The 23,714-nt window shown below is 38.8% G+C and overlaps 1 protein-coding gene across 2 annotated transcripts in view; it reads left to right on the plus strand.

Moving 5' to 3' along the window:
- Positions 1 to 23,714, plus strand: part of LHX6 (LIM homeobox 6) — a 69,502-nt gene that overhangs the window by 26,967 nt on the left and 18,821 nt on the right. For both annotated transcript variants that reach the window (XM_072430531.1, XM_072430532.1), the window contains exons 2-3: positions 695 to 877; positions 4,482 to 4,603. In XM_072430531.1, coding sequence (XP_072286632.1) covers positions 695 to 877; positions 4,482 to 4,603 — 305 coding nt within the window. The remainder of the gene's footprint in view (positions 1 to 694; positions 878 to 4,481; positions 4,604 to 23,714) is intronic.

Raw genomic sequence — 23,714 nt, forward strand, 5'->3', positions numbered from 1 at the left:
AAAATTGGGTGCGTCTTATATGCCGAAAAATACGGTATCTCCTGATTACTACACAATCCAACCTTCCTTTGGGGAGGTCAATGGAGCCTCCAGCTTGCATTTGATTACTATGTTTCAAACCTGATAATATTCTCATAACAAAAAACCATTTTGATTGGTTTCTGACCATCGTTGGGAACGGTGACTGGACTGAGAGCCAGCAGCTGTGATATGTAATGTTAGCAGCTTTTCCATCTATCTTCTTATTACTACAGTACATCACCTTCCAATCTGGAATACAATCTTCCAATCTGGTCCATGCAGCTTCCAGCTTGTATTTGATTACTATGTCAAACCTGATAGTGATAGTGATTTTGATGAAGAACTGTTCTGATTTCTGGTTTCTGACCATCATTGGCAACATTGACTAGACTGAGAGCCAGCAGCTGTGCAAACTTGTCCTTCTTTATGCAGAAGAAAAGCTAGCAGATAATTTTGTATAGTGTTAGATTAACATACAGTGCATTCATGTTAAATAGGAGAAGTTTCAAAGATATACTCACCTGGGGAAGAAAACGATGCAAAAATATTTTTATGTTAATAAAATATATATCATGTGAAAGAGGGTAGCATAGTGGTTCATTGGCTAGGACACTGTCCTTGAAACCTTGGGGTCTCAGCTTTGAATCCTAACAAGTATTTTCTTTTTCTTTAGTCCCAGTCGGATGATGAAAACCTTCCATGTAACCTGGAAAAAGAGGACCACTCCTCCCCCAGCCCTCCATCCACCCCATCTGTATGCTCACCGCCATCTTCCTCACCATCTTCTGTACCTTCGGATGGGAAGAACATTTGTTCCAGCTGCGGCCTGGAAATCCTCGACAGATACCTGCTCAAGGTACATACGACTATAGTAATTACATGAAGCACGTACTGTGAGACTTCTTTGACAGCTTTCATAGCCATCATCAGTTTTCTGTACAGCACAATTTTGTATTTTGTTTTTAGTTTTATATAGAGAAGTGAGCATTTTAGAACACATGACAAGTTTTTATTGCACAGGATGTATGGGTGTGAGACATGAAAGTCCATCTTTGGGCTTCTTTCCTACCACCACCCTATAACCAACCGATAGCATCAAACCAGGACTTACCTTCTAAGAGAAGATATACTCATCTAAATCTATTATCCAGGGCCCTTGACATCCCCACTTCCTTGTTGGGGGTAAGCTGATCCACCACTGAAATAACACCTATGATGGCTGGTTACTCCCCATGTCCTGTTCATGATGTCATATTTTGGCTTGTTCAGAGAAGGACCTCATGGACATCAACTAGAAGTGTCCATGTCCAAAACCAATTCCAGTTATATGTACAATTTAGGTTACTAAGCCCATTGGCATTGGTTTGCTTCAGTCAAATGGAGCACCACAAGGAGGGTACCCAGGATAGGATAAAGTATGAATGTTCAGTAAGCGTGGTTACTCAATGCTACCAATACTACAATTCCTAAAATTTAAATTCTAACAAGTCCAACCATTTCAAACCCTAATGATGGGGGAGTGCCAAGGCTTCCTATGTTATATTTGAAATACTTTTCAGTCATCTTAAAATCTTTATTGCTGTCCTTTTTGACAAGCTTTGACCTATATTTGTCCCAATGACCATTACTATTGGAACTGATGGGACATCTAACTACTCAAAGGGGAAATCTTCTAATGGTCCTGATATTTTAAAGCTCTCCAAGACTAGAGAAGATAGATTATCATGTGGGAACCTGGGTGATACAGCCAACCTGTAATCAATTTCTTTAAAACCATAGCTATTAGTTGGCAATTGTTTTCAATTCTAAACCAGATCCACTTCAGACATTCCAGATCTTTTGGACATCTGTTCAAGAGAGCATTCCCCTCATTTTCTAGAGATTTTGTTGCAAAGGTACATGGCCGGGCTCGGGGGTAGGCAAAATAAGTGGCCACCTTGTGATTTTTAACAGTAGGGCTGTACCTACAACCTATGCTGCTTTAGAAGGTCACATCTCATGGGGTAAGAAGTCATCTTTTATTTGACTTTGGGTGCTGAAGGACTTTGTCCCGACATCAAAAGTTGTACCTTCGCATCGAGACCTGGACAGTGAAATATAAACTGACAAATTGGAAACCCTTCCCTACTCTATCCAAATTTAAAATGAAAAGTTTTGGCTATAGTTATGCTTCAAGATGTCACTTACAATTATAAGAAAAGTACAACATAAGAAATAGAGTTGGGGGTTTCGTATGGAGTAGGGAAAGTAGACCCAACCTTCAACCTGTTTATGAAAAGTTGTCATGTTATAGAGAATATTTTTTCTTAATTGAAATGTTTTTTTTTCTTTTCTGGGGAAAAATTCAGAGAATAAAATTTTACCTTTCTTTTAATTTGACAGAACGTTGTCTACAATTTAAGTAAGAGTGAATGAATATTGGTCTAGGTTAATACCTCACTAAAGCAGAGTTGTGTGCCGAGTGTTAAGGAACTATGATCAACAAAACATGGCAGCACATATATATCTGCAACAAAAGATTTATCTCTGGGCAAAACTCTGCCGCTGCTCCCCATTAAACAGCCTTTTTCTGACCCCATGTCCCTAACTGGAGCCATGTCAAGAAGTGGTGAATATGGTTGCTGGCTTTGCACTGTCCAGTTGCCACCATGCTGTAGCCTTTAAGGATCCCAATTGCTAGAAAGCCATTAGGAAGGGTCCAAGTCAGAGCCCTGACCTCAACTCCACTGAACATTTTTGCGATGTTGGAACTCAAATTGTAAACCAGATCTTCTCATCCAACATCAGTACTTGACCTCACAAATGTTCTTTGGACCAAATTAGCTTAATTTCCCAAATTCTTGCAAAAAGCCTTCCTAAAAAATATTATGGACACAAAAAAGGGAGGATGGGCAACTTCTTAATAATGGTTTTCGGGATGTCCAAGAGATGTCCAACAAAGCTCAAATTGTTGTGATGGCCAGATGTTCCTCAGACTTCTGGCCATATAGGAACAAGGATTACTACACCTTTCTTCTCCAACTTGGAGAGGGAATGGAGATTTTATAAACATATAACATCCTCTAAATAAGATTTGCTATACACATATTTTTTTACTATTCTGGATTTGTCAGAGTTGTGGGGAAGTAATCCCTACACATATGGCTCAGTTGCCCCTCCAACACAGAACAAAGCCCCATCTTCCAAACCAGAGCTATTTGTAATATACATCGCTGGAAAAAGAAAAGAATTCCCTCTTGACATAAAATGGCAAAAACCCGACATTCTTCAAGTGCTCCAATTATGGCCAAATCCTTGTATAAACTTAATTCTAAAAACATGTCAAACCCACTCTTGAAGGTTTACGTTATACGACCAACAACAGATTCCTTCCAGTGAGTGATATAATTGTGGTCCTGAGAACGTTTCCCTTTGTTGCAGGTGAAACTTGCTTTCATCTCCATTCCTTTCAAAGGATGACCCCTGAGCGCAGCTACGGGAAGGAAATATCCCATGGCAATTTGTTGTATTAACACTGAACGTATTGACATAGGACATATTTATAATGAACCCTTATATGCTTTGACAGATTTGGCTTTTCAGTGTAAATAAACTCATTTTGTCACGTTCTTCCAATACAGCTAAACTTTTGCTGACTCCAGAATGACCTGGGTATGAACTGATGGACAGATTCTACTATACTTTTGAAGAAAGCTTACATTTTTGGGCAATTTTTACATTTTTTTTTAAAGACAGAATTTTTTTTGTTCTAAAGAAAGCTTGCTGTCATAACTTTTTTAATTTATGACTTTGAATTTTCGTTAACTCCAGTGATGGCTGAATGGCCTTTCTCTGGGTGGGTTCCCGATGAAGGCAATAGGATACTATGCTGGCATAATAGACCTAATTAATTCAAGCTCTTCAAGACTGGAGAAGATATACTATCATGGCAGAATCTTGGTGATCCACCAAACCTGGAATGGATTTCTTTAAAACCATTTTATATTAGATAGCAAATGTTTTCAGTCCTGCACCAGATTCATTCCAGATTTGCTGGATCACCAATGAAATTCTATCTTCTCTAATTTTAGATAGCTTTGATGAATCAAACTCAATGTATGTTGAAAACTTTATCCTCCTTCAGAATACTAAATGCTTGGGTGACAATGCTGGGGCACAATTGAGGATAGGGATAGAGTGTTGTCACCCTGTAGCAGGAAGTGCCAAAGTAGGATCATCATGGTGGAACACCTTATGATGCAAATTTAAAATAGATTAAAAAATTAAATTACATTGATATTAAAGCTTAATTAGTCACTGAGTTTCCATACACTTTAAGTTGCAAAAAGTGGAGGCAATTCATGCATTCAATCTTCTGCTGCTGCAGGAGATCAGAATATAAAGCATTTTTTAGCCTAGTTGTAGGTCAATTTGTATTATTATTTTATTATTATTCAGTATTATTCTTTATTTCTTTTCAGGTCAACAACCTAATTTGGCACGTGCGGTGCCTAGAGTGTTCGGTGTGTAGGACTTCTCTGAGACAACACAACAGCTGCTATATCAAAAACAAGGAGATATTCTGTAAAGTGGATTATTTCAGGTAAAGGAAAATTATGTTTCAGTTTTTATTGCTAGATTATGATTTTCAAACTATGCACACAACAAATTGTTTGTTGTGCGTCCAACTGTGGTCCTTTGGTAAATTTGGTATGGGATAAGAATGAATAGATTCTTGCAAGGTTTGATTTATATATAATTGAGGGGCTTCTTTGTTTCTCTGGTTGTGTGTGCTGGTATTTAGTTTGTGGTTACCTATTCTGTGCATTTGTCCTGGGGGACAAAAACCTCAAAGTTACCTCATGATTTAATCATATAGTTTGTAAAAAGCAGATCATCTCACCTTCCTATATGGCAAAATGTTGGTGGATCCCTTATAAATGATGGAGTTCAGGTATCCCCAGTGAAGGGTCCTGGTAATTCTACCTCATACAAAGACATTGCATAAAATTGTGCTCTTCCAGCCTTGTGGTCACAGTTTGGTGAAGACCCTTTTGTGTTCCCCCATGACTGTGCCCCGGGATACAAAGACAGCTCCATAAAGACATGGGGTCACCAGTTTGGTGTGGAGGAACTTGAGTGTCCTGCACAGAGCCCTGACCTCATCCCTACTGAACACCTTTGGGATTAATTGGAATGGTGAGCCAACATGATCTCATGAGCCTCCAACATCAGCACCTGACCTCTCAAACTGGGGCAAATTCCACCAGACATCCTTCAAAAATCATATGGAAACCTTCCTAGAAAAGTGGTGTTATAGCTGAAATGGGAGGTGCCAACTGTATATTGATCAATATTGAGATTTGAGCAACTTCATAATATTGGCCAAAGGGGTATGGGGCAACTTTACATTAATGACCATGGTTTTGGAATAGGAAGTCCAACAAGTTCATATAGAAGTGACGTTCAGGGGTGCGAAAGAACTTGAGTGTCCTGCAGAGAGCCCTGACCTCATCTCTAGTGAACACTTTTTGGATGAATTGGAATGGTGAATAAGGTCTTCTCATCCAACTCCAAATTCCATGAAAAGCCCCCACCTGAACAGTGGATGCTATGGCCACATAAAAAAGGGGGGAGGGGACTCTAATGGCAATGGTTTTGGAAATGGATGTCCACAAATCTGCTATAGGTGTGATGGACAGGTGTTCTCAAATGTTACACCTTGAAATATACATATAAATATCTGTAAACTACCGAAATTTAAAAAGTTTTCAAACCCTGATATCTTTCATTTCTTGAAAGGAATGTGTTTTTGATTGATATAGGGTACGTGCCAATTTTACATATTGTTAGCCAATATCAAAACATATACAACTACAGATATCTGCATTAAATTTATCAACGTTGATTTACCATAGAGAAATCAATTTTCAATTTGTAAATACATGTTGACTTAATTTTAAAAATAATATCCTGATGACTTTTTTCATAAAACCTGAAACAAAATTCCGGTTTTAAAAACCTCCTGTTATTGAAGCTGGGTTTTAGTAGTTACTTTATTCTGCCCTTTCCAGGTCAAATTAAAGAATTTTATGATTGATTGAAATAATTTTTGATTAACAGTAGCTCTAGTTTTTTAAAACAGAAAAAAGAACACCAGTAAAAAAGTCAATAAAACATGTAAATGTTTGTTATTTTTCCTGGATTTAGGCTTTAGGCATATTTTGCAGTTGGGTTGATTGAGTAAAGTCATTTTGCTGTGAATAATAACTCTGCAAGGAAATGACCTCTCAGCTCTGCTCACTTCAGCTATCCAATCACGTAAAAGCAAAATACTTGTTTTTTATATATGATTTTATTTTAATATTTCTTTGCATTGAATTGGGAATTCTGTGCAAAGTAAGTTTGTCATAAGGTTGAGGTATGACCATGAAGGTATATCTGGACTCTTTAAAACCCCTTAAATGTTTATTATTTGTTTAATCCAAGAATCTGGATAAGATTACATGTATTCTAGTATTCCAGAGCAATCACAAGGTTCTTTGTAGCTCCAATTACACAAAGCCATAGTCTCCTTGCAATCTTCCATTGGTGGACAATATTGTCCTTTTGACGTCCTTGTGTAATACTTGCAGGAAGTATTTAGGGGACAATAGTATTTCCTTCTGTCTATTTAGAGTACCACAAAGACTAAATTCTCACTTGGTCTGGTTAAGGATTTACAAAGCAACAGAAGTGGTTATGTTGGTCTTCCATAAAGTTCCACAACCAATATAATCTTTGGCAGTGATGATCACACCCTACAGTAACACTTGAATGAAGATAAAGATGATTTGGACATTGTCCGTGGTAACTATTCTTCTTTACAGCAACCCCTGATACTAGGAAGATGTTTTCTTGAGAAGCATTAAAGTGCTTGTAAACTCCAATAATGAACTTCTCCTATTGGCTCCCCTTTGGGGTGTTTCATATACCATTTAAAGGGGATACACCTGATCTTAGCACAAACATTGTAAATAAGATGAATTCCTTCAGTAGCATCAAAAAGGTGGAACATGGCAAGCGTTTTAGATATCTGTCAAGCTATTGGCTCCAAGAATGTGAAATAATTTGAACAACCTCTATAATTACAAACAGTGATGGAGCTGAACCATACCCTTGTCCTAAATTACTGTTCCTAGAAGGGATCCATAGGTTCCTCCTGACCACTCACACCTGGGATCAATGAGTTCATCCATGGGCATTGTTGGTTGTTTTGCTGTAGACCTGGTATACAACAGCACCTAAGTGGTGTATGCAATGCATTGATCAAGTTTTACCATGGATCTAAATATCCACCTGGTGGACCCAAAAAGTTCAGGCAGGTAGCAGTCCCTGACAATGACTTCCCAGATACAGTCCCTTTGGAGGATTACAGTCCCATCCGCTTTTATTGACTTCCTATCTACATGCACAGTGTCAGCCGCCAGTCAATCCTGAAATGTAACATCATTGGACCATACCATTGCAATGTTTGTCACCATGGTCAGTCACCAAGAAGTGACTGACAACTCAAGTTAGTTGAGAGAAATTTGTCTAAACAAGGACCCTCCTTGGAGGATGATCAGTAGAGGTGGTCTGATAGTTCGGATAGATGGGAGTCAATTCCGACTTGGGTCAGAACTATTTCACCCTTGGATCAGAGTTATAAAAATATGAGTTACGATGCAACATTATTAAACTTGTTGTTGACAGGTATAGCAGGTCACTGGACAACAACAGTTGGATTGTCAAAGCCTTACTATACCTATTACCTATTACAAATTCTGACTTGGAATGTCCAAACCTGTCAGAACTCAACTCCACTTACTAAGCATTTGTTTGCAGAAAGCTAACAATTTTAAAAAATTGGAAACAATTTTTGGAATGACAATATTGTGTTAAATGTTTATAATATTTTCATACTATGCACCCATGTGTAACTCATACGATTTGCCATTTCTATTCTCAATTGGCAAGGCCACCATCGGTGCAAAATATTGACTCAAAAACATGTTTATGATGGAAGGAAAAAATAAATCATCATAAATAACAATCTCCCCCAAAACCAACGCTAAGAAACTGCAGCATATTGAAGCGATTGACGGTGCAGAAAAATCAAGGAATTTCTCTGAAATCAGGCTGCGTTCCCAGATGTTGGTGATGAGCTTCTCCGCACACAAATGCTTTTGTTAGCGATGGAAATGAAACCACTCCAATCAAGCGGGACATGAAACCATATCCTGCTGGCATGTGTGCTGATGTTTAGGGTTAGTGATGCTTATTGTAACCTGCTGCTGGTACGGGCCACTCTGCTAATCAGTGCCGCAGCCGCGTGTGGTCAGGGAGAGCTCGGAGATTTCCGCTGGAAATCACAGGGCATTGTGCTCTCAGCGCATTAAACCCACACAGGCAAACAATGACGTTATGGCCTCATTGGTGTAGACATTCAGGTTAGCGCTGTGATTAAAAGAGGAAAAAAGAAACCTAATATTTATCTTTTTATTGTATGTGCTTTTTTTATAAGCAGAGCCCCAGCCAAATATAATGAGATCAAATGAAAAACCTATTAAAAGATAAAATAACAACCAGCTTTTGTTGCAAAAATAAATCCACAGATTTCCCATGCAGTACTTTTGTCTGGCACTGGATGTCCTCATTCTTTTGGCCAGTGTCATGTTACCAACTTCCTCTGAGCCCAGGTTATCCCCCACCCTGTGATTAGACAGTGGAAGGAGCAAAGTGATTAGCTTCGCTATCTATCACTCTTTTTTCTCCTATTAGCATCAGCGTTTTCCCCAGCTCCTTTTAGTGGGGAGCACCACCTGGCACTTTTTAGTAACCTCCCGGTTGTTTTTGGGTGGTTTATGAAGAGTTGAGTCACAATACATGCCACCCGCCTACAGCCTAAAACAATTTCTGGGGGGAATACTGAGCATGCTTCTTGTCAGCTGGTTCCTTCTTCCTCCCCTCAGCATGTACAATTGTACTGTTTGCATGAAAATGTAATTTAAATGCATGAACTTTGTGTTTTTATTTTCCCCTGGAAGTCTTATTTTAATTCCCAGCTCTAGGCTTTGCACTTCTCATCCATTCCTTTATTAACTTTATTTATTTTATTATTTTCCAATTTTTATCTTGCTCATCATGTGATGTACTGCGCCCATTTCCATTTTGGTATTTAAGTGCCATTGGGTGGCCCTGGTCTCAATACACTGTTAGTGGAAGGAATAATTTTTAGGGGGTTATTCCTAACTAAAAAGGCTGAAAACATTTTGTAGCAAAGAGGTATTTTGGGGGGGACAGTTTTGGTTTGCAGGTGGAGGTGCTTTTTGTGGTGGTCCAGGGGGATTGTACCCTAATAATCTAGGACAGTGGGGTTCACAGTGATGCATACTGCCCAATAGCAAAAAAGGAGAACTGGGCTCGAAGGGCATTTACTCCTGAGGCCAGTACACATATGTTGGTGATGATGGCCCAGAGTGGAGGTACTCCCCTGATCCCATTCTGAACTCAGTCCAAAATGGATCTGCAGTCCTTGACTGTTGGGCGTTATACATCTGCTCAGTGTATAGCCTCACAGAATCTTTTGCAGCTCTGGTATAGGAATGTTAAAAAGTTTGGTACTCGCAAGTAAACTAAACGCACGATTGCACCTAGAAAGAAACAGCTGATAATGCCAGGGCTTTGTTTATTACCAAAATCCTTTATCACCGTGTCATGAGGTTCAGATTGTAATGAGAGATTGGGAGCATAGATCATTCTTTTTGGCCAGTTTCATATTACCTCTGGAGCAGTGGGGGACATGTCCTGTGCAAAACTGACTTGGGGCCAACGTGCTGAACTAATTTGGGGGAACAGGCCCTCGGCACACTTTGCACCTCCCTATGTCCACCCCTACTTCAGAGGTTCACAGACTCATAAAGGATTCTATCAATGATCAGCTGAAGATTCAACACGAAAAGTTGATTTTGTGAAGATTAAATGAGAAGAAGAAAAACACACTTTGGGAGTTCAAATGCTCCCCCTTTCTTAGGGTTATTTTTTTGTTATTACAAAAACAATGTGCTTTTTCTCTTTAATTAAAAACATTTTTTTTGGCTCATGAATATAAAGAGTGTTTTTTCCCTTATAATGAAAAACCATGGGGTCTACTAAATATTTTCAACTTTTACAGAAAAATGTTCACATTTTGGGTGAATCTTCCATGCTTCATGCTTATTATTATACAAATCCACTTGCTTCTCCCAGTGAAACAGCTATTAAATTTTACTCAGGCATTAATAAAAGAGGGGCTGTCAGTAAAATAAAAAATTAGCACGTACTTTTTCTTCCAAAGAGACCCCTGCTCCCTCCTTTCACATCCTGGATTTTTTCTTCGTCCTGGTGCTGCCATCTTTTTTGGTCTTTTTTTTTTCTGGCTACATCACTCAATCTTACACTGCACATGCATGAGATGGGATGACGTATCCTGCTGTAAATAATAATAATAATATTAATAAAAAAAGAGTGATGATCTCACTGCGCTTGTGTGAGGTTGGCACATTTTTTCCCTTGCAGGTAAAAAGCCTGTTCTGCGCATGCTTGAGATTGGACATGCGCAGAAGGTGGAGCCCAAAGCCTCCCGGGATAAGTGACATTGGTATCTCAGGTGGATCTGCCCTCCATCAGTCTTTACTGTTATCTACCCTTTGATATAAAGTAACAATTTTGGCGATAGGTCCCCTAAAAGCCCCTAAAAATCTCCATTCTAGCCTCTTAAACGTTTTGAGTACCTGCTGTTGTCCCAGTACAAGGACATTTACGAATATTACATATTGTGAGGTTGTAAGGTTTTTCAACCACTCGAATCCTTCATTGAACATCTCACGGATGAACCTTTCATAATTTCCTTTGGTTGTTTTTTTTTATTTTATTTTTTTATTTGTTATTTTTTTAATCTTGAAAAGTTTTACCCTAAGCATTGACTTTCATTAAATTGGAACATTTTGAAATTTAAATAACATTTTAAAAAATTGAAAACTAAAATCACTTGTTCAATTTTTGTTCTTTTCTCCAAAAATTGAGGATATCTGCACATTCTAAGTACCCCTTTAAGGGGCCCAAAAAACTACAAAAATAAAAAAAAAAAATGATTTCTAAATATAAATACGCCCGGATTTTAGCCGCCATCGTTATACCAAACCGTTTCTACGTTTTTACTGAATCTCCTGAAGGACATATTTCCCACTGAGAAGGCCGCTTTAGCTGAGCGTGATCCTATTTACCACCAAGCAGTCTAAATACCGGGTTTTATACAAAAACATTGTATTTTCTTATGAGAGGGTACGGAGTTCACCGTAATAATAATAGATGTTATAACGAAAGGGTTTTTGTTCTGTGCATCGAAGGTGCTGATTTGCTGTGAGATCCCTGAGCTCCGATGTGATTGCCGACAATATTTTCATAGCTAGGATGACGTTCGTTTAAACACTAACAGCTTGGGGTAGATTTTTTTTCCCTTTGCTATGTTTTTCAGTTTTTAATTCTTGGCCGAAAAAATGAGGGGAAATGAGAATGACCTTATGCCGGTGACCTGTGCAGGGTGAAGATTAGCGGCATGAACGCCACACTGTATCATGTGTACATGAAGAAATACAACTCCTGATTGCTGCTGATTGCAGCTTGTGCAATCGTATTAAAGAAAAAAAGTAAAAAAAAAAATTAAAACAGTTACTTTGTAACGGAATTTAATTTAATTTGTTAATTAATTTAAATCTCGCATAAAGAATTAATATTGTAAATTAAAATGGTTAAAATCTAATAAACAAATATTTGCAAATAACGTACTCATTTTTAAAAAATATATTTTGACTTTTATTTTATTTTTGTTATTTTGTTTTTGTCGTTCATTTCATTTTATTTTATTCTATAGTAATAAAAACTAAAAATTCAAATTGAGTCAAAAAATACAAATATACAATATAAAGTTGCAATTTGTGACTGCTTAGATTTCTGCATGCCATATATTCATATGGCAGCCATTCATATACATATGTGTATTATTTTTATTATCATTAAACAGGATTTATATAGCGCCAACATATTATGCAGCGCTGTATAATAAATAGGGGTTGCAAATGACAGACAAATACAGACAGTGACACAAGAGGAGGAAAGGGCCCTGCACAGAAGAGCATGAAATCTAAGAGGTGGAGGTAACAAGTATAACACAATAGGAGGGATGCTGATTAAAGTTTTATTTAATTCGTTTTTTTTTTCCTTTTTTTTTTTAATTTGTGAATTATGTAAATATACAGTTATAATGATACTGTGCTGAAATCCATCTGATTTTGATGCACACTATGAACTTCTCACATCGTACATTAGAAGCTGCAATTTAGCTTCGCCTCCTTTCCTGGCTGAAGGATGTCCATCATCACCTGATTACACCCCTTTTATTTATTGCATTTCATTTTTTTCTATTGTAGAGGGTTAGCATCACTTGTGCACATTTCCTAAAACATGATCCACATACAAATTTGGCCTGACTATAAAGGCCCATTCCTATAGACTGACCCCCACCCATCACGGCATTTGAATATTTTGCATAATTCCTCTTGGGCGGAGCTCTGGTACAGGGTGCTGTGATGTTTTCATCATCCTTTATACAGCACCTTGCTAGCCCCACCACCCAATGATCAATCTGCATTTTACAGAGAAGCTAAAAGACCAAATGACAATATCCCTGAAACTAAAATGAAAAGTACACGTTGAAAAATCAACATAATAACTTCAAAAATTAATAAAACAAAATGTAAGTTATTATGTTGATCAGGAGAGAAAAAACTAACCAAGGAAGGCAAATTATAAGTAGATTAAACTTCATCTGCAAGAATGAGGGTGCTGCCGTTATTCAGTGTATATAATAAATATAATTGAAAGTACATTTGATATTGCAACTACCATTACAATAAAAATCTTTTATATTTTTTCAAATTTTCTTTGATATACGAGGGGGGGCTGAGAAGTTTCCGGCTTTGCCCAGTAAGAAGAGAGCCAGAGTTATGAAATAACACATTTATTCCACATATTCCCTCTGAGACTGATGCACTTGGTACAGCGTAGTTGCAGCTTTCTAGATTGTTCAAAAAAAAGTCCTTTGGTTGGACCGCTAACCAGCTCTCAGCAGCATCTTTGATGTCAAAAATGTCCTCAAAACGTTGCCCCTTCAGGTGTTTCTTCAAATTCGGGAACAGATTATAGTCCGGAGGGGCCAGGTCAGGTCAGTAGGGGGGATGGTGGACCATTTGGAAACCCAGGGTGTTCAATTTGGCAGTCACAATGTTGGACGTGTGCACGGGTGCATTGTCCTGCAAAAAAAGGATCCCTTTGTTCAACTTTCCACAGCGTTTCGTCTTAATTGCCTCCTTCAGCTGGTCCAGGAGGTTAGCATAATACTGTCCGGTGATACTAGAGCCCTGAGGTAGGTAGTCCACCAACAGAATACCGCCTTTGTCCCAGAAAACTGACGCCATGACTTTTTTGGATGATTTCTGGGTTCGGAACTTCGGCCGCGGGGACCCGCTGTGGCGTCATTCCTTTGACTGTTCCTTGGTTTCAGGATCATAGATGTGGAGCCAGGTTTCATCCTCAGTCACTAACCTAGCCAAAAAGTCCCGTGCAGCTTCAAAATGGTCCAAAACGGCTTTGGATGCTTCAACTCGTTCCTTCTTCTGATCACTGTTCAAACATTTCAGCACCCACTTCCCTGAAAGCTTGCCATGTCTAGGATAGTGGTGATAACAAACCCAACACACTCCCGTGAGATGTCAAGTATCTGGGCTATCTTTATTGCGGATATTCGCCGGTCCTCAATATTCAGCTCATGGACAGCATCGCAGGTTGCCGGGTCAGTTGAGGATGGGGGGCGAGCACTGAGGGGCTCATCTACAACGGTGAAATGCCCGGTCTTGAAACCAGATATCCAGGTTCTGACAGTTCTGTAGGAAGGACACTTCTCCCCCAGTGTTTGTGACATCTCAGTGGGAATGGCCTTTGCTGACTTTCCCTGGAGAAACAAAAACTTCATGACGGCCCGTAACTCCAACAACTTGAAACTTGCTTGTGCCTCGGCCATCACAGCTTCTCACTAAAAGAAAAAACAGTTTTAAGAATGGCAAAGACCTGATATTTGCACAGTTACATACTAAGATATTAGGCTGTCATATGCCTCCACACTAATTTTTCTATTTCATCTAGAAGGGGGCAAAGCCAGGAACTTCTCAGCACCCGTATTTAATGTATGTAAAAAAAACATACAATACAAAATACTGATATCATTGTATATATCTCTGTAAAGTGTCATCTACATTCTGCTGCAGCCCATAGCCCAACAAAGCTGTGTAATTATTTTCCTGTTTTCTCTGATACTGTGCATTGTTCTTGTGTCACTTCTTGGCAGACAGAGGAAATATCTGGTTACTTCTAAATAAGGACAAAGCCATGTTCATCTTTATAGTAAGAAAAGTCCAAAGGACAGGTCACTGGGTATTCATTAGTTCAGACATCAGGACAGGAAGGGATTGTAAATCTCTGCAATAGGGATGGGGGATTTTTGGGGGGGTCATAGAGAGCAATAAAAATTTGGTTCTATACAAACCCCTTTTACACTGTACTTCTACTTTGATGTTGAAAGTGGGAAGAAAAATGCATCTGTTTGGCTTGTTATCTAAAATATGGATAGTCCGTTTGCACAACACCCCCTCTAACTGACAGCTGGCAAGCAAAAAACATGATCACTTTGCGGGTATTCGTTTTACAATCCATTCATAGGCTGGGACAGATACAGGACAACCTGGGCTCAGAAGTGGGTTAAATGATGCTGGCTTTCAGATGGACCTCTAGTGGCAAAAAAAAGTGCTGCAGGATAAATTTCTGGATTGATGGTCAGTAGTGTAGCAAAAGCTGTTTTATATTTACCTGTGGGATGAAAGGGAATTCTTCCTATGGGGTCAATCACGCTTTAACATCTTGCTTTACCACTAACGCATTTTGTGCATTTAGGCAGATCATCGGTAATGGGCTTCAATGAATCTCAATGCATGAAAAACTAGAACAGATTGTGTCTGTTTTCAGTACAGGTTTGTTAGAGTGCTACATTGATATAAGGCACTGAAACAAAATAAAACGTTTAAGCTGAAGTTTGGCTTACAAGGAACTTTTGCCTCATTTGGAAATGCTAGCTGATAGGCTGCTATGCTAATTATTTGACTTTGTCACCTTCTGAGTCAATGACATCAGTTGTGGGTCAGTAGAAATAAACAAACTAATTTGTATCAGAGCTCACAGTGAAATAGCCCTCATGTATCCATATAATAAAAAACAATGAAGGATGATGTTTAATAGAGAGGTATGAGGCACTGCGCAGAGTAGAGTGGGACATTCTATCTACTAAAAACGTGTAATATAGGAACATGATAAACTGTGGTTAATAAAAAGGATCAAAAACCTGTGTTTAACAGATAAGCATGAACTGCTGTGGAGACAGAGAGGCATGGGACACTACATATATTCAGATTCTGCATGTAAGAAAAGAGAGGTATGTGGCACTGCATGCAATAAAAAGACACTATTTATAAAACAGGAAATCAGGCATTACCTTAAACATTTCCTCTTGGGAATCAATTAGTGCCATTGAAACACATTGGATTCCTACCAGGGAATGTGTTTGAGGGAATGTCGGATTCACTGCTTTATATATAGAGCTCACTGTGCTCCATGTGGAATAACAAAATCCAACATAAATATAATCATCCTGTATTGAAATGGAAGCACTAAGCACTGTACGTTATACAGAGCTGATTCTGTGTGCAATAAAGAGGGGCCAGGAACTTCACATAGCTGAGAAGGATAAAGAACCATAGATAACGTGGGCATGAGACACTATATGAAATGTGTAATGGAGAGGTATGAGGCACTGTCTATAAGACACTACATGCAACAGGAGACAGTACTTGAATCAAAAGTATGACCCAATAAATAAAAAGGACCAGTTAGTTTCTAATAAGCAGTTCCAAGTCCCAATGATGGGAGATTGTTTTGACTCTCCCAAAACACATCGACCTTTTCATTTTATTCTACTCTGTAGATAGACTCAAGTTATTGGTGGACTCCTTACAAAGAGTTGTTGGCATGCATTTTTTTGTTTTCTTAGAGGTTCAGTCCTGGCACTGAATGGAATATAGATGGAGTAGGCTGTTATAGATGGAGTGAATGTTCTTAATGAGGGTATGAAGCACTTTCTGTAATAGAGAGACATGTAGCACTGCTATGTAATAAAGAGGTATGAGGCACTGAATGCCATACAGGTGACTGAGGCTTAATACGTTAGGGTAGATTTACAAAGTGGGATGTAATAACATGGTATGTCTCACAATTACATGCACCGTGTTAAGGCAGCCCATTTTGAAAAGGCTGCCAAGGCACGAGATCACAGCAACCACCGTTCTCACCCACTTTTTTTAGGTGTGAATAATAGGACAACACATTGTAGTGCATTGCAGCGTACTGTTGTGCAGGTACATTGGCATTCAAAATTAATCTCTAGCTCACTTTTCCAAGGTATTATCTGGGTCTACAAAGGCATTTTGTACCCAAAAAGTAGATTTGTATTCCAAGCTTTAAATTTGGGTTAAAACTTTTAATTTCCTAAATTCCAAACCCCAATCTGAGGTCAGAATAGCTCAAATCTGATTAAAAATTCTCTCTAATTAAAGCTATTCGACCTTAATTCATTTTAAAGTTTTTCAAAAATAATTTCTGAATGTATTTTTAAAATATACTCATCAAGCAGTGGTAGATGTAGCCAACAGTGGGTCCCTGGGACATAGGGCCCCCCAGCCGAACCCTTGGGAACTCCTGTGGGTGCCCTTGGTGGTTGAGGAGGGCAATTACCATACCATAAGATTTGATTACTTTGTATTATCCATCCATTCTATTGAAAAAGTGGCTGAAATGTATTTTTTAAGGAAAATCATAACAGCCTCTCATAACCACATCTAGATTGTATGAAAAAAGTTACATCTCAGAGTATCGTATTTTCTTCATGTAAATAATGGAGAAGACATCTCCCCAGTGCTGGCTGCTCAGCTCCTGCGTTCCTGGGAAAGTAGCAGCGCAGTCCTGGAAATAACACATGGGAATGGGATTTTCTGCTGCAATTTTAGTGCAAATAAACAACAAGGAGATGAAAGAAGAATCCTAAAACAACTTAAAGCATTACAAACACAGCCCGAATATACACAGTGCTTGGACGTGATCGAGATCTGAGAAAAAGTAAACTATCCATTTCATACAACTCTATATGAAGCTGTGTAATCCACTGAAAGTAACCAAATATTAGGTTTTATGATACTTAGTAGCCACATTTTCCATATGTAATATCAATGTATATGTTCTAAAAGGATGAATAATAAATGTCACAATTTTATGCTAATCTGCCACCAATTGGTAGCTGGAAAATTCAAATTCTCCTATGTTTCAGATCCGTGCTTTAAGTGAGCTGGGAAAGATTTATTTATATTCTTTTAGCTAAAGAAGGTCTACACCTCCGTTCATCATGATGGAGGAGAAGAGGTAGCTGACCCTTGATTACAGACAATCTGGTCATTCCTATGAAGGAGGCATGTGGACCATTGTAATGATATTGTAATTGCATGGACAATTGGTGGGATAGATACAGGAAATACATCAGAATACATTTTATATGCGATTTTCCAACATTTTCTAGGTTGGATATGTTGATGTTTGGACCACATCACACCAGATACCATTAGATCTCATTTCCTTGTGAAGCCTGTTGATAGATGCAAGATTATGTTTTTAAAATTCAAGATTCATGATCAAAGAAAAAAATAATCTTCTTGCAAAATCATGGAACACCCCTATTCCTTCTCCTAGACTAACCTTGACTATCACCACCGCCACCCATCATGTCCTGTACCCATTGGACACAACTTTACCTAACTCCCACCTATTACTACTTTTAAATGGAGCATTAATGGCTTTGGTTAGGCATACTGCCCACACAAGCCAGTAGTTAACATTCAATAGTCATTTATTTCTTCATATCATCACATTTACTTTGAGTTCAAGCCCACTACTTACTGGAACTCCTGATGAAGAACTCCTGCGCCAAAACGTTTTGGTCCCAAGTCAGTTCAGGGGACAGGGACCCACAGTTGGCTACATCCACCACTGCTCATTGGATGTTTATTTTTTGAAATACATTTAGATATTGTTCTGGAAAACTTTGGTGTGAATATAAAATATATTGATTTAGAATTGTTAAGATTAGTGGAGCTCAGATAGCTCCAATTGGAGAGTATTCTGACTCTGACTGGAGTTCAGAATTTGGGATCTTCAAGCCCAAATTTCAAGTATGGAAGTCCTATGCAGAAGAAAAAGTGCCACATTGGCACACATGTCTGGCACACATGTCAGTAATGATATCAATGTAGCCACACTGGATTTCTTGAGCCATATGGCCAATCCATTAGGCACATGGCTGGATTGGCTAAGCCAACATATTATAAATTAGTGGGCTCATACACCTCAAATGTCCCAGGGTGGTAGGGAGAAGGACTGCCCTTTGCCCTCTATGGCCTTCCAAAACTTTAGATACTTTAAGGGTTATGTGCCCCATGCTTTGGAGGTGTAAGTATATACAAACATAATTTAAGGTGCTATAACTAAGGCACCTGAAGAAGTGGACATTGGTCTATGATATATGTAGAGAATTAGGTACAGTTCGGGGGAGTTGGCAGTGCTGCCCAGGTATGTGTGTGGGCTAAGGTGGTGCAGCTGGCATCCAATGGCCACAACCATTACCAGAGCCATGGAGGGCCCGGTAGGCTCCTGGAGAAGGGGCTCTGTGGCCATTGGTAACATCATGGTCACCATTGCAAACTTTACTCTTATGAGTACATAAACCACTTCTAGTTGGGCTTTATGGATGTGACCCAATCAATACCAGAACATATGAGGTTCTAGAGGAAGAGGTTTTTTGTATAGGAACATCATGACCCCATAGCTCTTGTGCCGGTCATCTAGAAGCCTGGTTGTTCACAGAAGGAGTCCAAGTCTCCAAGGACGTTATATTTATTCATAAGAACTCCTCATTCATCAGAGTTGCTGTGTGAATAAACAGTAATTGGCTAAGTGTGCAGCACTGCGTCAGACCAACTTCCTCAGCCGCTATGCAAGATTGTTCTTTCTATATGAAGTCTTTCTTTCCTGACATCTGCTTTTCATTTGATGGTATTTAGGCTTTTGTTCTATCAAATACATTTGGCTTAAAGACATCTCAATCGCATAGGAAATATTTATGCTCAAAGTAAATTTTTTAGTAATTGTCCGCAGTTTCCATCTTAAAAATAGCTCTTTCTTTTTTTTTTTTCAATCCGCCTGGCATTTCTATTTCTCCTGAATACTTTGGTGAACTCATTTACTTGCCTTACACTGTAACTTTTTATGTTATTTGTGTGGTCTCCAAAACTGTTTGAAACAAGTAAACGCTAATGCGTTTTTTAGGAAAGTGTTCTACTCTAAGAACAAAAGGGCGAAAAGTGGAAACCATTAAAGCCGACCGAGAGAAATTATAATTTACAAACCATTAAGAAATAATTTATGAGATACCAAATGGCTTTTTTCAGTTGTGTAAATAGTGATCAAAGATAGAAATGGCCACCCTGCATTGGGCCTAATTCATGGAGGAAATTGTAATGCCATAATGAAATAGGGTTGTCCCTGTAGCAAAGGAAAATGAGAAAATAATGACCTCTTCCTCATTTAAACATTAAAATTGGAAAATATAAAACATTTTTTAATTGCAAAGTATATATTTTTGAGGAAACATCCTAGTTGCATCTCCATACCTCCTATGGATATAGTTACATTTTTTAATATTCACCCAGACAATCAGCCTGATTTAATAAAGGTCTCCAAGATTTAAAAGGACTTGAGTGAAAGTGAAAGTGGGTGATCCAGCATTTTTGGAATAGATCTGGTTAAAAAAATATCAAATGATTTTAAAAAATCAGTTTCAGGTTTGCTGGATCACCCGGTTTCATCCAGGATAATCCATCTTCTCCAGCCTTGGAGCTTTAATAAATCAAGCCCTTAATCTCCATTACTGCTCCATTTACCTTGGAGTATAATAAGGTTTAATTAGAATACTGAGTGAATATAAAGGTGAAATAATTAGAACAATTAACATGGAGGAATTATTCTCATAATCCAAATTTACACAAAGCTCCATTCATACTTCTTAATGTGCTGCAGTGCACTGGAAAAATGCATTTGGGTTACTATCATAAATGAAAAGCAACCAGGGTACCATTGTAAGTTGTATAATAAGCCCAAAATGTGCATTTGTAAAATAAGTACACCTCTAAGCACTTCACATCCATGGAAATCAGGTGTTCTATATAAAATGCTGATAACACTGCACAACATTGATTTTGCACCTGGGAATAACACATGTGATTTACATGATATCAAGTGTGCTGGTACCAAATCTGAACTCAGAATTCGTCAATTATGCACAGATTTTAAGTTATAGGCGTGCTATAACTGTTCAAATGGTCGGTCATTGGGTAATGTATTTTTACATTACCCAATGGGAACATTATACCAGTTGCAGCTACCACTATGCCTGCTGCCACCTCAGCTGAATCACGCCCCCTGGTGGCATGCATGTTCCAGCAGCGGCTGGGCATGTCTGGGCAAGTCAGGGAGCTGATGTCAGAAATAGGTATATAAGGCGAGATGGACCAAGGGCTTGTCTCTAGTGCGACACCATCTTATTGGATAATACAGCTAGGCCATAGTGAGTCTGTTTTCAGCTAAAGATGAGTAGGCACAGCTGTGTTAATAAACCGGACAATTTTTGCTACATTTGTGGTGAATATACTCCGTGTGATCAACGCAAGAACATAACCAAGAGGGTGAGATTTGCTTACAAGTAATACTTTGGATGTGAAATTGGAGATCAGGATAAAAGCCGGGCCCCTCATATCTGCTGTCAGGTGTGTTACGTTGGCCTAATACAATGGTTGAATGGGAAAAGGAATAAAATCCCTTTTGCTGTGCCTATGGTTTGGTGTGAGCCTAAAGACCATCACTCGGACTGCTACTTCTGTATGAGTAAAATTGCTGGGTTTTCCAAGGAGACTAAGTCAACAATCGTCTATCCTGATTGTGAATCTGATCTGAAGCCAGGGCCACACGATGCAGAGAATCCAGTGCAAACATCCATTGTTACTGACAGAGACATGTCGGATGGGGAACAGGAGGATGATGTCCATGTTAATGAATGTTATGAACCCCAATTTGAAGAGGGTAAGCCACATTTTATAAGCCAGATCAGATTTAAATGATCTAGTAAGGGACCTGTCTTTGTCAAAAAAAGAAGTCTGAACTGTTAGCCTCCAGGAGTGATATATGATATGTTAGCCTCCAGGAGTGAAAAGAATGATAACTTCACACTTTCATGATGGTCACACAAAGTTTGCCGGTTATTACAAGCTGGAAAACGACATTTGCTTCTGTACCGACATGAGTGGTCTGATGATGGAGTTAGGTTGGGAATACATACCAGAGCATATTGTTCATAGACTGAAGCAAAGCAAGTCTGAAAGCTGTATTGCTGCATAAAGGTAATGAAAAACCTTCTCTTCCTCTTGCTCATGCCGACGGTATCAAAGAGACATACGAATCCATGGAGATCATTTTGAATTTAATTAACTATTCAGAACACAAGTGGAACGTTTGTGGTGACCTGAAGGTGGTGGCACTCCTTCTTGGCCTGCGATTGGAATATACAAAATATATGTGCTTTCTGTGCCTGTGGACCAGTTGTGATCACAGCAACCATTACAAAGTGAAAGAATGGCCACCCAGACCTGAACACACTATTGGCCAGTACAACGTGAAGCATAAATCACTCATTGATCCACAGAAAGTTTGCCTTCCGCCACTTCATATTAAACTTGGATTAATGAAAAACTTTGTACTTGGAATGGATTGTGATGATATGAATTTTCAGTATCTGAAGGACAAGATTGGAAAAGTTGTAACAAATGCTAAACTAAAAGCAGGCATTTTTGTTGGTCCCCCAATCCGCAATTTGATGCGTGATGCCACATTCAGAGACAAACTCAACCCACTGAACTTGCTGCTTGGGATTCATTTGTGCTAACTGCACAAAACTTTCTGGGCAACCAGCGAGCTGAAAACCATGCTGAACTCATGAGCTAACAGCATACCATTAACTTGGCTGCCAAATGTCACCTAAAATTTATTTCTTACATTCCCATCTGTACTTCTTCCCATAAAATTTGGGTGATGTGAGTGATAAACAAGGGGAGAGGTTCCACCAGGACATTTCTGTTATGGAAAGAAGATATCAAGGCCGGTGCAACCCCAACATGATGGGTGACTACTGCTGGTTTTTGCAATGGGAGACAACGGAGAGCCACAAAGTGCCTGAAACACTTCTTAAGTGTACATGTTGTGTTAAACAAAGGACTTACAAATGTGTAATTGGGTATGTTGTTGCAACATAAAACTACGTTTTTGTAATGTCGTGGAACTATGAGGCAAAAGTTAGTTATGTATAGAGATTACATAGTAACTGCGGAACGGGAGAATGTAGCTAATCACATCCATATGGGTAACTAACTTAAGATCCTGACATCCTAGGCAGAATCGGACTTCAGATTTGGATTTAGCCTACTTGATTTAGTACAGGACACCAAGTGGCAAACAATAATTTTTTTTGTGATGCAGAGTTTAGAACCTCCTCGGTTATGGAGGATCCAATGTTCTATTCATGTGCATGGTGCCATCATGCCAAGATTAAAGGAGCCCTCTAAGGTTCTCAGTATGAAGGTTAGGAATGTATTTAAATCTGGCAATAGATTTAAAAACATTCCCAAATTATGTAAAGTCACTCACTATCCTGTAAAGAAAATAATGAGCAAGTGGTTTATTTCAGTCAATTAGTTAATTAGTACTACCCAGTGCAACAATTCCCGGCCAAGATGTGACCATTTGTTGTCTAAAAAGCCTCCAAGAACATCAACATTCAATATTAGCTATTCTTGCTTAGAGTAATGGTCGATGTATGGCATCTATTATGAGAACATCAGCAATAACTGCCTACATTTTGCTATATAACAGGTTTCCTTTAATGAGCTAAGGCAATGTTTCCCAACTAGGGGTCAATGGAACACTAAGGTTCCTCCAGAGGTTACTGAGGATTCCATGAGCAATGAGCAATTTGCACCTCTCAGGTTAGGTGACTCCAATGATCGTTTTGGCTATCTAATGCAATGTAAGGGACATTCTTTATATTGACCACCACACTAGTGTACTGTGATCTGTGGATATAGTAACTTTAGAAGAATCAAGGATGTCTGATTTTTGAAACTCAACCTTGATAAAACAAAACTCATCATCATCCCCCCTCACATTCCAAATCTCCCCCTGAAATATATCTAACTGTTATAACACTGTTATCCATCCCTCCCCTTAGGCATGTTGTCTTGGTGTCACCTTTGATTATGCCCTCTCATTTACCCCCCATATTCAGAACATTTCCAGGTCCTGTCACTTTCACCTACGCAACATCTCCAAAATCCGCCCCTACCTGT

This window comes from Pyxicephalus adspersus, chromosome Z (genome assembly GCF_032062135.1).
Source record: "Pyxicephalus adspersus chromosome Z, UCB_Pads_2.0, whole genome shotgun sequence".
NCBI classification, from domain to species: Eukaryota; Metazoa; Chordata; class Amphibia; order Anura; family Pyxicephalidae; genus Pyxicephalus; species Pyxicephalus adspersus.